This window comes from Grus americana, chromosome 5 (assembly GCF_028858705.1).
Source record: "Grus americana isolate bGruAme1 chromosome 5, bGruAme1.mat, whole genome shotgun sequence".
NCBI lineage: Eukaryota > Metazoa > Chordata > Aves > Gruiformes > Gruidae > Grus > Grus americana.
The window spans coordinates 30,432,226-30,448,653 of record NC_072856.1 but is presented as its reverse complement, the minus strand read 5'-3'; the positions used below and the strand labels follow the sequence as shown (position 1 = coordinate 30,448,653).

General features: G+C 38.4%; 1 protein-coding gene across 6 annotated transcripts in view; it reads right to left on the bottom strand.

The window, feature by feature from the left end:
- Positions 1-16,428, bottom strand: part of STARD9 (StAR related lipid transfer domain containing 9) — a 113,705-nt gene that overhangs the window by 21,213 nt on the left and 76,064 nt on the right. For 2 of the 6 annotated variants that reach the window (XM_054828639.1, XM_054828640.1), the window contains exons 19-23: positions 16,018-16,100; positions 14,885-14,988; positions 12,604-12,651; positions 5,380-5,570; positions 177-660 (exon numbers count right to left, since the gene is read on the bottom strand). In XM_054828639.1, coding sequence (XP_054684614.1) covers positions 177-660; positions 5,380-5,570; positions 12,604-12,651; positions 14,885-14,988; positions 16,018-16,100 — 910 coding nt within the window. Of the gene's footprint in view, positions 1-176; positions 661-5,379; positions 5,571-9,850; positions 10,041-12,603; positions 12,652-14,884; positions 14,989-16,017; positions 16,101-16,428 lie in introns of those variants that run through there. The other 4 variants (XM_054828642.1, XM_054828643.1, XM_054828641.1 and 1 more) reach the window with 4 other exon arrangements.

Sequence of the window (16,428 nt, the reverse complement as noted above, 5' to 3'; positions counted from 1 at the left end):
GATCTGAGGAAAAACAGCTCCAGTGTGACATACAATATAGTAAGAACACTGAGATTGCAAGCTTTGGGATTGTTTCAAAACATTGAAAGGCATTCTGGATTATAGGTGGCCACTGAAAATACCTTGAATTTAAATTACTTTTGAAAGTGCAGAGGAATTGGCAGATGTTAACTTACCTGGGTGCCTGGGGCAGATGTGGGTTACAGAACGAATGCTTCCTGTGCTGCAAGGAACTTGAACCAAATGAATTCCTTCTCTTTTGCAACTGCTGATCCAAAAAGGACTGTACAGCGGTATTTTTGTTTAAGACTTGGTATTGTTTCACACACTCTTCATTGAGCCAGCAGCTAGCTTCCAGCTGCTCTAGGTTTTGCTTGGCTTCCAATAACTTCTGCTTCTTGACTATCCTTTCCAGCTGGAATTTGACCTTTTTCCGTCTTATGTTTCTTTCTGCCTTTTTTAACGAGTATCTTCGCAAGAGCTCCAGCTGCACCAGTCTCTTCTTGTTCTGCTGTAGCAGGGAAGGGCAGATTTCCAGGCCAATGGTACTCTGCACCTCAGCCTCTGCACACAGCGTAGACTCTGTTTGCACTGCGAACTCCCTCTGCTGTTGCTGAAGGGCAGCCAGTCGTTTATTCTCATTTATAAGCCATTGCTGGTCTGTAAACAAAACAATGATTGAAAGAAAGTAAAAATAATAGGAAAAACATTGTTCATTACTATCTTCTTTCTTAATTTAATCAGCCTTGAGAGCTTATTTGAGAACATAATTTCTGTGCATGTAGCAGAGTCTTGACAAACCATTTAGAGAAAAATGTGTCATTGCTTCACTTTATTGATAGCTGAAAGCCTCTCCATTGGGATAAGGACTCGGGTAACAACTGCAAGATATAAGCAGGGGCTTGGCTGATACAGCTAAGGAGATGGGTGGATAAGACCTTGTTTGTAAGCAAAAAGTAGAACACATTTCAATTTCTCAAAGATCACACTCAAACACCACCTCAATTTTGTTGTTAAAATACAATGGAAGCATTAAAAGGCCTGAGTTCAATTCTGTGCGCTTTTCAGACATAAGGTATATATTCACAGTAGTGAAGTATGACCTCATTAGCTTTTCACTGTGAAATATGCTACTGCTTTTTTCTGCTTTAATTACTCTGTCACACGTTGAACTTTATGTGTGTTACTTAGGGAATGAATGTATGTGCACTGAGAGCAGAGTTAACAAGGGAATTGGAAGAGGAAGTTGTACAGTGCTAAACGGACCCGCTGTGTTAATGCAGCAAACAGAATTTCATGCACATGCTAATGAGCCTTTAGCTAATAAATTCCTACATTTCAAGTGAAAAAATAAGCACTTCTGCAATCTTAAAATGTTACTGGCTTCTCATCACAGAATTTGAGTGTTTTACAACTATTATAACAAACATTTCTTTTTGTGCCTTTTGCTCTGATCCTTTCCTCCTTAACTTGACTGAACCAACAAAAACCACTTGCAAACTATTTTCTCTCACTTACCCAGGCGGCATGCTGAAAATGAGGGAGCCCAGAGTCATGCTGAGGACCTTTGTCCTGCTCGCCCTTATCAGCAGCAAGTTCAGTAAGCCTGAAGGCCAGACCTCTCTACGCCCCAGCTGGGATGTGCCTCATTTGTGGGGGCAGCTGCCAGCTACCAGTCCTGTGATGGGCATGCACCCTTCAAAGTGGGTTGAAGGCAAGACTACAAGGAAGCCACCATATAGGTACCTGCCAGACAGTCCTGCCAGCCTCTTTAAACCCATCAGATGGAAACTTCCAAAGCAACATAAACCCTGTGTAGCACCTGGCTGAGGTACAACAACCACAAATTTACTACCTGTTGCAATTATGGCCACTCCAACGAGCACTTGCCAAAACAGCCTGATGGGAGCCCACATATCTTGTACATGAACATTTTAGCATGTAATGTACTTGAAATAAATCAAATACTTTTATGGCAAGGACACAGCACAATGCTGAAGCCAGCACAACCTTTAGCTATCAGGATGAACGTAATTCAAAAAAGACAAGCTCATGCCATCTGTCAAAGCATATTTTTCATAAAATCACCACTCTACTCCACAAAGAGAGTTAGCTTCTCTGCTTTTGTTAATGTCATCTATATTTCATAAATGCTAAATATGCTCACAAGCCAACTGATTAACCTCATTTGAAAATAAAATATGTTACCTCTGCTTATACACTTAGTCTTCTCTAAATATTCAGACCTGATCTTTGCAGTCAGTGGGGAAGCAGCAGGGAACACAGAACACCAGGTTGATTTGTTTTGAACCCTGGATGCAAGACTACTTTATTCCATGCAGGGTATGTGCTTAGAGGTTTTTCAGAGTGTACTGACTTCAATCTGAGCTATGATGAACTGTAACAATCAAAAGAAGGGATTATTTAAATCACTACTACCAGATTGTGTCTGATGGCTTGGACGTGTTCTCTTAATGAAGCAGAGTTTGTTCATTTTTATGCTGCTATAAAAATATACATATTCAGCTGCACAAAGCAAGCAAAAAAATATCCTTAGCTGAAAAAACAATGTAAAAATCACAGGCAAGGTTCCTTGACACGTAGAGCATTTCTCAAAGGACCAAAGCTTTTGAAAGCACTTCTGTCTTATTAGCAGCAACATGTTTTGGCTGGGCTTACCTTCAATCTGCAGTCCTTTACTGAATAAACAACCTTTTGTTGCTTATTGTCCTGGTTTCAGCTGAGATGGAATTAATTTTCTTTCTAGTAGCTGGCATAGTGCTGTGCTTTGGATTTAGTATGAGAATAGTGTTGGTAACACACTGATGGTTTTAGTTGTTGCTAGGTAATTGTAGTGTCCACACTAAGTCAAGGACTTTTCAGCTTCTCACATCCTGCCAGGTATTATTATTATTATTACTACTATTACTATTATTCTTTTGCTTTGTTATCCTATTAAACTGTCTTTACCTCAACCCACGAGTTGTTTTTTTTTTTTCCATTCTCCTCCCCATCCCCTTGGGGTGGAAGGGTGAGTGAGTGGCTGCGTGGTGCTTAGTTATGGGCTGGGGTTAAACCATGACACTTATTCAGAGGGTTAGGAATTAAGACATATTTAAGTCTGATGTGATGAACGAGGGCTACCTGCAGCTCCACACAGCTGAGCTGCAAAAGGGGAATTTTGGACTGTGGAATTTTCCCTGATGTAAGAAATCATCAGTGCATAGGCGTTATCAGCATCACTTGCTTGGTGACCACTGATCTTGTTAAATGTACATTAGTGATCCCCACCACAATGAGTCTCCTGTCCTGTTCTGTTGGCAGCTCTGCACTCAGCACATGCATAGAAGTAGGAATTCTATCGTTACTCTATGGATAAAAGGGAAGAAGCATTTTAGTCGTTATTTTAGTTAATTTTTCTTAATAACACTTTTAACTTTCACAATACAAAGCTTTTTTGTCAGCTCTTTATTTCCAGATCTGTCCTCTTTAGCATGTTTCTAGCAAGCAGAATATTTGGCAGATAAGAGTTTCCCTGCAACAGAGCTGCAAACTCTAAAATGCTAATTAATCTCTGCTCGCAAACTTGCCTCTGTCAGGAGCTGAGACACAGAGGGCACAGGAAAGGTGGCAAATTTTGGAGGGTTGCCAAGTGAAGAATAGTATTTGGCTGGCAAAAACTACCTGCCTGGCTAAGCTTCACGAGAGCAGTGCGAAAGCAGCAGAACTAGATGGAAACAGAGCCACGAAATCAAGATATTTTGAGGGAGCTCTCCTGGTTCTCTGTACTATCTACATATCCTAAGCCCATTTCTGCTACATCGCATCACCACAATTTCCTTTTAATCTCTTCATTGTGGCTGGCATAATTAAAAGATAGCAGACTGCATAAATTTGGGTCTGAGAAGCTTCCAAAAATTCACAGTTTTCTTCTTCTCCCAGGAACCAATAGCAGGTTTTGCCAAGTGGGAACGGTGCCTTTGTCATAGGCATACTTTGCTTATCAAGAAACCTAGATGAAATAATTCAATAGAAGACAAACTAGAGAACACTATAACCACCCAATTTCAGTGGTCAAAAACATCTCAAGGATTAAAATGTTCCCAAATCAGTCTATAAAGCCATTATGGGCAGCCCAACCCCACCAAGACATCTTGCTGAGTATGTCTGCCTGCATGCAAAGCAGCACCTCTGGAGGCTAGGAGTCACTGACACTAGAAAATACCTCCCCAAATACTCTGTGGCTCCACCTTCTGACATAGCTATTTGCCATTCAAAATGTGATCACTGATCTAGCCTGTAGTACTCTCGCATTAACACTGCAAACTTCCTAGGAATAACTCCTATTTCAACCAAAGCATGCACCTCTTTTTTTAATCCAGTTTTGGTTTAAAACAAATTCAGCCATGGAGAATGCAATACCACTAATTAATCATCTTCAGCGTAAATAAAGCCCGCATCTTATTTTTAATCTTAATTTGTCACACTTCAGTTTCTATCACTGAATAGCTTCATACAGCTTTCATAGAGCTTCATACTATAAAAGGGTGGGGGTGTGTGGAAAAAAAGCCAGTGAAACTCTCTTTCCCTTAACTTGGGCTGGGATTTTATCTCTGAACTTCAGTGTCCCACCTACTTCTCAGATGTGTTCTCATTGTTTAAAACTCACACAGCAACCACAGAAAATTCAGTTTGAGCCATGGTGATATGCCACAGCCCTATTTTTCCTAACGAGTGAAATTCTATAAAAGCACATGAAAATGGTCTATACTTTTATAGGTGACATCATCAATGAAATACATAAAGAGAGTACCTCAACTGACACACGTCGCTGTCTTGGAAGTGCTGCTTGGTTCCTATTGCATCCTGTTAGAGCAGTTTCCCTTGAAAACTTATGGTAGAAACTACCAGAGTCATCTCAATTTCAGTCTCCCAGAACAACTCATTGGATGAAGCACAGGTATATCACAAGAAAAACTTAAAACACAACAGCAGAATCAGCCTACATTGCAACATGGCAGAGTTGCACTACAGATAAGAGCAGAGTAAAGCTGCAGGGAGGCAGGACAGGGAGCGGCTTTGGAGACAAGAGGCTCAGTGCCACAGAGGAGCAGCATGCTGGTGCTGTCTCTCCCAGCAGTGACCTGCAGAGCTAATTAAACAGTGCTGCTGGTGCACTGCTAAGGAGGCCCTTTAGTCCTGTTAATCAAAGCTTAATAACTGGTCTGAAGGGAAAGGCAATTATAAAAGAAAACTAGTAATAAGCCATAATAAAAGTTCCACCCATAATATAAAGCATAACTAGGACAAAAACATCAAGAGGATGAAAGAATGCAGTAATGGAAAGAAAGTGAGAGAGGGGAAAAGACAGGTACCCACTTTCTTGGATCTGCTGGTTGATCAGTGCTTGGTCATTTTCTAGTTCCTGCTCTGCTTTGATCTGTCCTCTCAGGATCTGCTGCTTTAAATCCTCAACATAGAGCTGCTGCCGTTGAATTTGTTTTATGTGGAAAGCTTCCTGGTCTCTCAGTTTCTGCTTGTACTCTTCATGCACAGCATCTATTTCTCTGCTGTTAGAAATGTTGACAGTGAATTTAAACCAGAAACGAATACCAAACATTTGTAATAAAACAAGTCATCTTACTAAAGAAAGACAGACAGCATTTAAGATATTGTTTTGTTCAATAAGGGTACACTATGACAAAAATTCATGATGGTAAAGTAGCTGCGTATATGCATGTCACAGCAGGCTACAATCCTGTAAGTATCATAAATGCCAGCAAACATGAAAGCTCTCGTGGTGAAGCAGAAAATTCCATCATCAGAAAGGTAATAGTAAAAAGAATTTTAAAAATACTGTCACTTTTCATTTTGCTGTAGATCTTCCAAAAATGAAATTAGGGAGGGAGGGTTGTTTACATGTTATAAAATTTTGTAACCACTATAGAGGATATTTGTCATCTAAGTACTTCAAAGTGCTTTACAGAAATTACAAAAATTTTTCTCTGTTTTCAGATCAAAAGTCTCCAACCAAGAAAGGGTTACAGGCATTGTTGAGATTACACTGACAGTCTCTGGCACTACCAAGGAAAGAACTTGATCACCCCATTCTCTGTTGGATACAACAACTATATTAGGTTACTGCTTCTATATTTGGAGCAGAATTGTGATCAGAAAAGTGACTAACCTGTGAAAAACTGCCTTACAGCCCTCTTCAGGAACCCTTGGTTCCTGACTGCGTGCCAAAATTTTACAGGTGCGCACACACACAATCAGAATAGTATCTACTCTTAGCATGATTCATGATAATATTCAAAATACTTTACCCCTCTGAAAGGAATATATATTCTACCTGTGCACACGTTATCGTGTTGTTTTGCTTCTAAACACCGTGTTATTATATGTAACCTCAGAAAATTAAATCTTTTAGTAATCAAGTAAATGATGTATTCATTATAATGATGTATTTATTATTCTTTCAAAGAGAGCAAGGGTATCAAAACACTAAAGAGTCCCTGAAGGTCAAAAGAAAACAAAAATATAATTTCAAAGGGAATGCTTTGGAAACATCATGCTGTTTGTAAAATCATTACCAATACAAGGTCACCTGTATGAAAAGAGCATTTGACCTTTGCCACATTGGAATTAATTTGACATCTCTATTTAGAACTGTAAGCATGTGTTCAAAGCAACAATTTCTACAGCAACAACTTTGATTCTGTGTGCTAGATTAGCTGACAAAACAGATGAAACAATTAAGCAGCCAAAGTCTACAAATCTTCTGGAGTACCTTTACATGGAACATACATTTCACTTTCTTAAGAAGCCTCCCTACAAAAAAGCCTTAAGATTCTCAATAATTTAAAATATTACTGTTACTCTCTTTCACTGACCTGAGGAAAACAGAATTCGGTTTGGTTTTAATATTTATATAAATGTAATGCTGGTGAGAATAACTGAAAAGGAACATCTTCTGTTCAATTGTCTGGCATGGTGCAAACAGAGTACAAACTTTGCTACTGTCATCTGCTAAATGGTTTGTGTCTGTTTGGGACCCACAGGAACAAATTATAAGAACAAGCAGCTCCAAGATCTATTTGTCCTTGGCTTGACTACAAAGATGCCAAGAATCTGTGATTTGTAATTTTTTCCTCTCGGATAAACTATAATTGATCCTCAGGAAATAGGAGTGGGATGCCTCATTTCTCATTTAGCTGAAGTAGGTTTGAATTGATACTTCACTGCAGCACTGAAACGCTCGTGTGGCCATTACAAATCTCCAGCTGTTCAGGTATTTGTAATGCCACCAGCTACTGGGGGACAGGTTAAAGCTAAATTGGTTAACTAAAGAAGAATCCCTTTTTGAACATAGTATTAAATCTGAAGGATCTCATTTAGGAAAAGCTCCCATGGTTTTAATGATAACTCTGAGGGAAGCTTTCCCTGAATGCGGCTTCCAGGTTATCTTCCATATTTTCCAAGGGAAATGTAATGGAGCAGCCATATAATCTGGAGGTTAAAGCACTGATCTGAGACAAAACCCCTCTGAGATCTTGGAGCCGTTACATCACCTCTGTGCTTTCACTACTTAGGCTGCAAGGTCTTCAGGGTGAGGACTGCCTCTGGATGCCTAAGCACTGATCCTAACAGATTGGCCTTGATGCCAGCTGAAGCCACCTCTTGCTGATACATTAAAACTAATAAACCTTAATAGCAATTGTAAATGTTAAGCCTCTGCATGTACTCTGATGATGGGGTAGTCTTTACCCTGTTTTGCTGAGAGACATATAAAAGCTCCGATTCCTATGGTGGTATGAAAGTTGAAAAATGTGAGTCTAAATTTGTTACTGGACAATTGCAGACCTTGGGCAAGCCGCTTAGTCTGACACATGTGAAAGAAGGAAAGTACATTTATGTAAGAGGAGTGATGAGGATCCATTAACATTATCAAATACCAGAAAGTCAAGTATCAGAAGAGCTGATTTCTACTCATTTATCATTACCACCACCATTCTGTATGAATTTGAGGAAACCTAGTAAATCATTGCCAATAAGGCTAAAATGCAGAGCATGATAGTAAAACAGTAGACAAAGAATTCTTGTTCTGCAACTGTTTACTAAAACTAGATAAAGTAAAATTCCTCTTACAAAATGTCTCATATTCACTTTTAGCTATTGGCCATCCTTTCCATAAAATCGACCTATCAGAGTTCAAACTGTTTACAAATTGAAACCCAGAACATTTCAGTATATGAAAGAACTCAGTGTTGCATTTCAATCCAAAGACCTCACCATGCTCGCAGAGGTGGTTAGGTAACATCTGTTTACAGCTGGGAGAGGGTCACAAGGTCTTCCCATACTTTCCAACAATGCTGAAAAACACCCCCCACCTCACTCCCCATATATTATAAAGTATGAGAGAATAAGCAGTGCAAACAATGCACATGGAAGTGTGTTGTTGCTGTTCTCAGCAGCACTAGCGTATTCCCTTGTGTGTGGTAATGGCTTTTTGCTGAACATGAAACTGTAAGATCCTTTCCAACAGGCATATGTGTTTGCATATGGAGCAGAACGCGATGCAGGCCAAACTGATGGTATTAATCACAGCTCCATACTACGACTACACCCCAAAAAGGCAGAGTACAGAGGCATACCCATACTTCACTTTAAACCTTGGAAAAACAAACACGGCACAGCAACCATTACAGTATTATTACTGCTTTTGTTCTGGTGGTGTAGCCAGTTGGTATAATTCTCTCTCTAAGGTTAAAGTTTCTGTAATAAAATACTGTTGCTGTATATGTACGAATTGCAGTTCTGCTGCTATTTCAGTGCCTCTTTCCTTCATCTCCTAATTTTTAACACTACAAAACAAAAACCAGGCAGGGCAGTAAGGACAGGACTGAATACAGAGACTGAACATTAAACACCTTTTTATGAAGTTGCTTCTTCAAGATGGTTTTCTCAAGCAGAACAAAAAGATAATGAAAATTCATGCAGAGCCACTTACATAATACAGGTATGCCAGAAGATGTTTTTCCTCTGGCTGTCAGACTACTGGCTGTGAGAGCAAAATGACTGGCTGGTTTGGGATACAGATCTGTCTCTCTCAGAAACTGCTGAAACCAAAAACATGAAGTAAGAATGCTCCCTTTCTACCTTCGAACGTGCTATGTCACGTCAACACATTCTTGCTGGTTTGTGGAAATAACATGACAAACTAAACTAAAAAATGAGGCGACAATGGCCCAGAAAGAAAATAGATTCACACACACTTCATTGCTAAATCACCTAACAGACAATTTAAAGAACAGTCAGTTTGTGTAATACGTGTTTGAATGATTGAACTAAAATCAAATATCAATCCAGTTAACATAAGAATTTAGCCATATTCTGTAATAGGTAGATGAGATCACTCATTTCTTTCATCTAAAACATCTTAAATAAGATTTACTGTTAAATTTAGACTTGAAATACAGGAATACTATGAGCTACAGGAATCAAGCACAGACCAATTTCTGCTATTGCTTGTATTCCTGCCTTCCCACGTAAGCAACATACACTCAATATAGTTCTAGCAGGAAATAATATAACCTCAGGACAAACATAAGACAGCTAGCTTCATTTCTGTAGGTTCCAAGACATACATAAAATCTTGGTTTCACGGGACTGGCATACTTTGGCATGCAGCATATTAAAAAAAAAAAAAAAGCAACCCTGCACAGAATTTCATAAAAGCATGCAGATTTCTAGGTGTACCAAATGCAGCAAGAAGTGTCAACAGTTACCTCTCCTCCAAGTAAACCTTAAAAAAGAGCAAGTAAGATTACAACAACAGAAAGACACCAACCTTAAACTAAAGATAATCACAAATTACTGAGAAAATTTTCATATTATACCAATGCTGCTGGATTGGTTTTCCATCTCATTTTTCTGTCCACAAAGTTTGCATGACGCATGCTAAATGAACCATCTGTAAATCCACATTTTTTCCAGCCTGTTTTGTCGTCAGCTCTCCAGGATCCTATTGTGCAATTCTCCTCCCCTCTTCCCCAAACACTTCTACTGCTGATGCAGAGGCTGGCGGCTGCTACAGCATAATGCAGTTTTCAGTAACTATGGCAGCAATAGCTCTGTGGTGAGGCTGAATGCCTTCTGCAACAACATCTTAAGGCTCAAATAGAGAAACTCAAGTGAAAATAACCACTGTTGCTAAAAGCAGCAATTTGCTAATTTTCCCAAAGAAAACATCAGTGAAGTTAGCAGTCCTCCTGTCTGCCTAGTGCTCAAGTCCCATTTTTCTTTTACAAATTATTTTTTCCAGGGAAAGAAGAGTTAATAATAAAGCAGAAAAAAAGATGTTGGCAAGGCATTTTATACACTTGCAAATCCCAGCACTGAGAGCAATCACAAGTCAGGGTTACAAGCCTATCCACTGACATACATCCACCCCCACTCCATCCTCCCCCCTCCACCCATGTCCAATCCGAGGCCCTTCCCTCAGGGCCTCAGAGCATCACACAGCAGCAGGAGCCACGAAGCTGCATGGGATTGTACATCATCTGCCTAGCACAGGGGCTCAAACCTCTCCGTTCTCCTCCCTAACGCAAGGGGAAGAGCAATGAAGGAGATACAAAGACATCGTGTATCACCTCCTCCAGCCTCCCGAAGCAATGCCACTTGCACGATTCAAAGCAAAAGTTGGGGGGTAGTGGGCAGGATGTGGGAACCAGACATCAGTCAAAACAGCCAGCAGAGTCAGAAACCTTTAGAAATAAGGGACATTTGGAAATATACACACAGAGTAATCCCCTTCACAGAAGTTACCATCAGGTGAAGTATCATTTGGATTTCTGATTTGCTTACAGAAAAAGCACACCTGTGCATTTTTTTTTTTTGAGGTTTTTTTAGCCTTTCCATGCAAAACCTTGGGTTTTTTCTTTGCCTAAGCCCCCCAAACAACAGTAAGGCAACAACTTATTTAAGGCAACTCTTTAAATACACATCTAAAACAGACCTCTTTTTGGCATAGAGTCACAGGCACAAGACATAGCCACGCACTCCAGTAAAGGTCACTGCTGCCTTGCTAAATTCCAGTTCAGCTGGAACTACAATCTATCACAGGTTTTCCCCTTACGATTTCAGTTATATATAGAATCAGTTAGTTCCCCTGCTAACCCACTACACATGATTCTGCTGTAAGCTGTAGAGTTGCTCTGACACAATCCATTTCTCTGAAATTAAATATTTGAGGAGACCCAAAAGATTTCTTTAACTTGTATTTGTAGAGCACTTTGAAATTCTCAAATGAAAGCTGTTAGTAAGAACTCAGAGTATTATTTTTACAAATATTAGCTGGATATGTTAACTATACCACATTAGAATAATAATTGTGTTGTGTTCTTCAGCATCACATGCCATATCTACAGGCATTGTTTCCTCTCCAGTTCAGTAGAATTTCACAAATTCTTATGAAGTTTTTTTTCCTCTGGTTTAAGAATGTTGGTATTTTCAAGGAAAATGGAACAACTCTTGGTTTTTTTTTCAAACCAGCAAGAGAACAATATCAGGGTTTATATTTATATGCAGTATGGTATTAAGGCAACGATAGGGGTACGAACTTCATTATCTACTTATTTGTGGTGATGCTATCACATGATGACTGATGCCAGTCACAAGCCTTCTGTGTGTTTGCTGGCTGAGAACAAACATCAGAAGTTTGAAGTGCTGGGGCTCTCCCGAGTAGAGTGTACAAGTAAGCGGCCAAGTAAGAGTACAATGAATTACACCCCTTTTCAAGGAAGGTTTCACGCCTAAAGTTTTAATATCTGGGTGCAATGGTAGAAATTTGTTATGTCTCTAATTTCTGCAAAGAGTTTAACATACAATTAGATGTTGAACTGGTAATTCAACCCACAAAAAGCAGATGAGAAAAATGTCATCATACTGACAACACGGGAGATAAAACTGCAAGTAATCATTACTATAATATATATGTTCATATGTTCCGAAATAAAAAAATCTAGAAGAAAGCAACGTACCATCAGTTCCTGACTAAAGAGTACTTAAAGCCATGGAAGCCCAACAATTTCTGAATGATTTTTGTGTGCAGCTGCTGTGCTGCTTTGCATGAATGAATCATGTTCTGTGCTAGGACTTCATTTTTGGACTCTTCCATAAAGCCATTTTCTTCTTACTAGAAAAGAACCCAATCTGTCCAAGGAATTTTCAATATACTAATGAGTATTCACAGTATCTACTACTGACAGAAAATTTAATATATTTCAGGGTTCTTATATATTGTAAATTGGTGTCAGCTTCAGCATAAACTCCATTCTAGTCATGGCTTTAAAATACAGGTTACACATGCAACAAAGGTGCAAACCATTTGCACAAGATCAAGTATGAGCAAAGAACATGGTTGCAGACACTTGCCTATAACTCAGCTGCGTGTACAGATTCTTGTTTCAATATGATAAGATCAAATTAAAGCTTGAAGCATAGTTCGCATCTCTTCTGGAGGGAATCAGTGTAGCAGAGGAGAAAGAAAAAGCTAGAGGGGCCAAAAAATTCAGCGTCATTTAGACACATTAATATTCTTACCTTAGTTCAGGAGAACATTTGTTTTCTTTACATTTTCCACATTTTTGACTGTAAAAATAAAAATTGGAAATCATAAAGATATTCAAAGGAAGGCAAGAAAACTTCACTGAGCCTGTTACACTCAGAGATGTTATTGTAATTTTCAGTAGAAGAAGACTCTAAGATGCAGACTGCTAGCAGCTGGGAAAGCATCAAGAACTATCACGTGAGAGGGGGGAGAGGGAGACACACACACACACAGAGCTTGCCCTGCTCTTATACTTTCCTCTAAGTATCTCTTTCTAACAGAGACAAGACCCTGCACTAGGTGGACTTTTTACTGATGAGCAAATAAGCACTCCCGTAGTCCACTTAGCCCTGTATTACTGTTTGCAAAGTACCTCAGACACACCTTTCAGTAACTGAGAGCCACTTTTCTTCACGAAAGCTGGACATCTGAGAGACCACATATATCTCATCTTATATTATAGATCTTAGGCTAGATGTCTCAATCATAACCCCCTCCATGAGCAAAACTACTTGTCTGGACAGAAACACAGGCTTACTGGTTACTGTAAAGGAAGGCTGAGTGCATCAATTCAGTTTACCTTTGCCAAAAAGTATTCAAGAGGAAAAAAAGACCACTGGATTATGTAAGATGAAAGACACCTAATATTAGACATAGTTTATAGCTTATTCCTGTAAGAGATGGACATTCATAAAAATCAAGCAAATGCAATACCATAATGCTTTTCATTGTCACTGAAGCAACCATTTGAAACACTCTAGGTAAGCACGAGGGTAATGTTAAGCAATGTAATATGCACAGTCATGTCCAAGTGATTAAAAAATTGATTAATACAAACAAATCTGCTACCTCAACATGGTCTGAAAAAAAAAAAAATCAATCAGAAATGTTCTTTAGTTTTGTCAGGTTAAAAAGGGGGAAACCAAGTGCAATTCTGTGCTAAACTGTTCACAATGCTTTGGGATTTCTGCAGGTTTTTCTAGGACCATCAACAAATTTCTGTGACAAAAGCTCCACCTCTGATGTCTATACTCATGTAAAGAGCAACTTGGTATCTACTTTTGAAGGTCATGAGAGCAATCTTTATTTTTAAATTCTTTGTAATTTTTACAAAGAAAATGACAGCAGTGATATGTAAAATGTACCTCAGTAAAGAAACAAAATTAAATACCATTTTGTATAGAAAGGTATCACTGAAGCAAATGAAAAGCAAATGCAGAGATTAGATACATTAAAGAGAACATACAGAAACACACTATCCACGGTGGAAAGCAAGCCTCTTGACAAGAAGTACGAAGAAACATTCAAAATAGAGATAACATTTTATGCTCATAAAAAACCAAGATGAGATACTTCCTCTACAAAGAGATAAAAGATTCCCAGCATGTTACTACACCCAAAACACTCTAGCAAGAAGCAGAACTATCAACAGATAGGAATGAGAAAATGGCTGTTTCTTGCCTTTAACAGGTCAATTGAATGTGCCAGGCTGAGAGGAATTAAAAAAGAGAAATAACTTAATTACATTTAATTCTGTGATATTCTGTTTTCAATGTTATGAACTGAAACACAGGAGATATCTAAATTCATTTTTCTGATACATACTAATCACCTTCTTCATTCACACCAATCCTTTCCCTTTCAGAAAGGCTCTGCCATGAAAAGCATACACTAGATACTGTGAGTACAAGTAGCTCTTCAACATTTCAAAAGCAGTCTATGCCTTATTTACTGCTCAGTTTTTAAAAAAGAGAGAATCACAATGGCTTTCTGAGATGAAGGGCTCAATGAGGACTTGAACTAAAGGGAATTTATGAACACACAAACCTTCTGATTTCCACAACAAATTAGAAGGGTAACTGAACTGGTAATAATTACCTTGGCTAAATCATATCTAGAAAAGTCCATTCTGTGCACTGAAGTAAGAATATTGTAAAAATTATTGATGAGCTCGTAAATCAAAACAGCTATAATGCAGCTGTGCAAGTGAACTGAATTAAGGCTGTCTGACAGTCTCATCTGAGGCATTGTCTTGATTGTGCATCAATATTCATTGTGCATCAATAAATAATTTTTCAGGCTTGTTGCTTGGATATCATAACACCGTATATTAGTTAGTTGGCCAATGCATTTTCTCAAACACTTTTATTTGATCACTTGAAAACGTGATGGGACCTATTCTATATACAACTTAATTCTGTCTGAACCAAATCCTGGTTTCAGACATCATCTCACATGAGAAACTGTTTGTTTGTTTGTTTGTTTTAAACTTACTTGCCAAGAGAAGAAAGGATATAGTGAGGAGAATGGGTGCAACTTCCATCCAAGTTGAGCCAGTCCAAAGCTCCACAACTCAGAATGGGTGGGATTTCATTAATCTACAAAACACACGACAACAGGAAGAAAAAAATATCACAGCAACCCAGGAACTTCCAAGTTATCGTTAATACCGCCGTTGCTAACTACTTCATGCAATGCTGCATAACACCTCCCATGTGAGTTTATAATCTCACTTACACTTCTGCTTAGTCTTTGATAATTTGCAAAATTGCTAAGTATTTGTTACTGAGCACACGTCTTCTCATAGCTCTGTTTTTATGTACTGCATGTTTCATTAATCAAGAAATTAAGAATGAAAACAAATGGAAGTTAAGCCCCTTAGCTACAGAAGTGAGTACAAAAGGACAGTTGAGCAGAAAGGATAAATCATTACTATATGAGAATCCATTTTAAAAGGTAGATTCTTGCCAATATCAGTTATTAAGACATATGGTTATGTCCTAAACCAGAAAATTTACCTTCTTTAAGTTTTTTAGTTATACATGCCAGTCATTTTAAGAATTATCTATTTTTTTTGAAACATTATTGGACTAGCTGACCAAATATTATCTTGCGGTAGTTAGTTCCTAAGATTAACATACCACGAAATATTTTTTCTATTTCTGATATTTCTGATACATGTAACAATTAAGTGCTTTCAGAGTCAACAATACTGAAGCACTTAATCCCATAAATTTTCCATTTCTTCTAGTATAACTCATTTGTGATGGTGACAGAGAAAGAAGATAATTCAGAAAATTATCAAATGTGGAAAGATTCTTAACTGGTCTTTTCACTGCGGCATTCTGCCTTTCTGTTTCAATTCTACCGTAGTCATGACTAGAAATAGGAAACGCTAAATTATTCAGGGGATCTGCATCATTTTTTGCTAAGCACATCTGAAAGAAGCACTAGTGTCCTCCCACAAAAGGTTTAGTGTCATTACAGACCATTAGATGGAGGAAATGAAGCAAGTGAATACAATGATGAGAAGAAATATTATCTATATGAGGCTTGCTTTTAAGAAGGAAAATAATTAAGAAAATCAATGAAGAATTAGGAGAGAAAAATACAGTTTTAGAACTTACTGATCTTCTTTGTCTTAAGACAGCAGCTTCTGCTGGGTGATTGAATCTAAATTTATGAGACTTGCCAAGGACAACAAGGGCCCCTGTGAACAAAAATTATTAGAAATCTACAGAGATGTAATTAATCAAACAGTTGGTCCCTAGAATGTTGGCAGTTTCTTAACTCCAGTATACAGACTACAGCACGTACAAATGACTACAGAATAGCATGTCAAAAAAACCAAAAAACATTCTGACCAACAGCTTTCTGACCATCACAGAGCACAGAACTATTTTTAAAATTTGCCACTATGGAACAGCTAATTTATCATTCTGTAATGACAGCATCCAAGCAAACTAATCTTGAAGATCTCTACAAACTCAACATAACAGTAAATTCCCTGTTCATATTAAAGACCAGCATGACTGCAT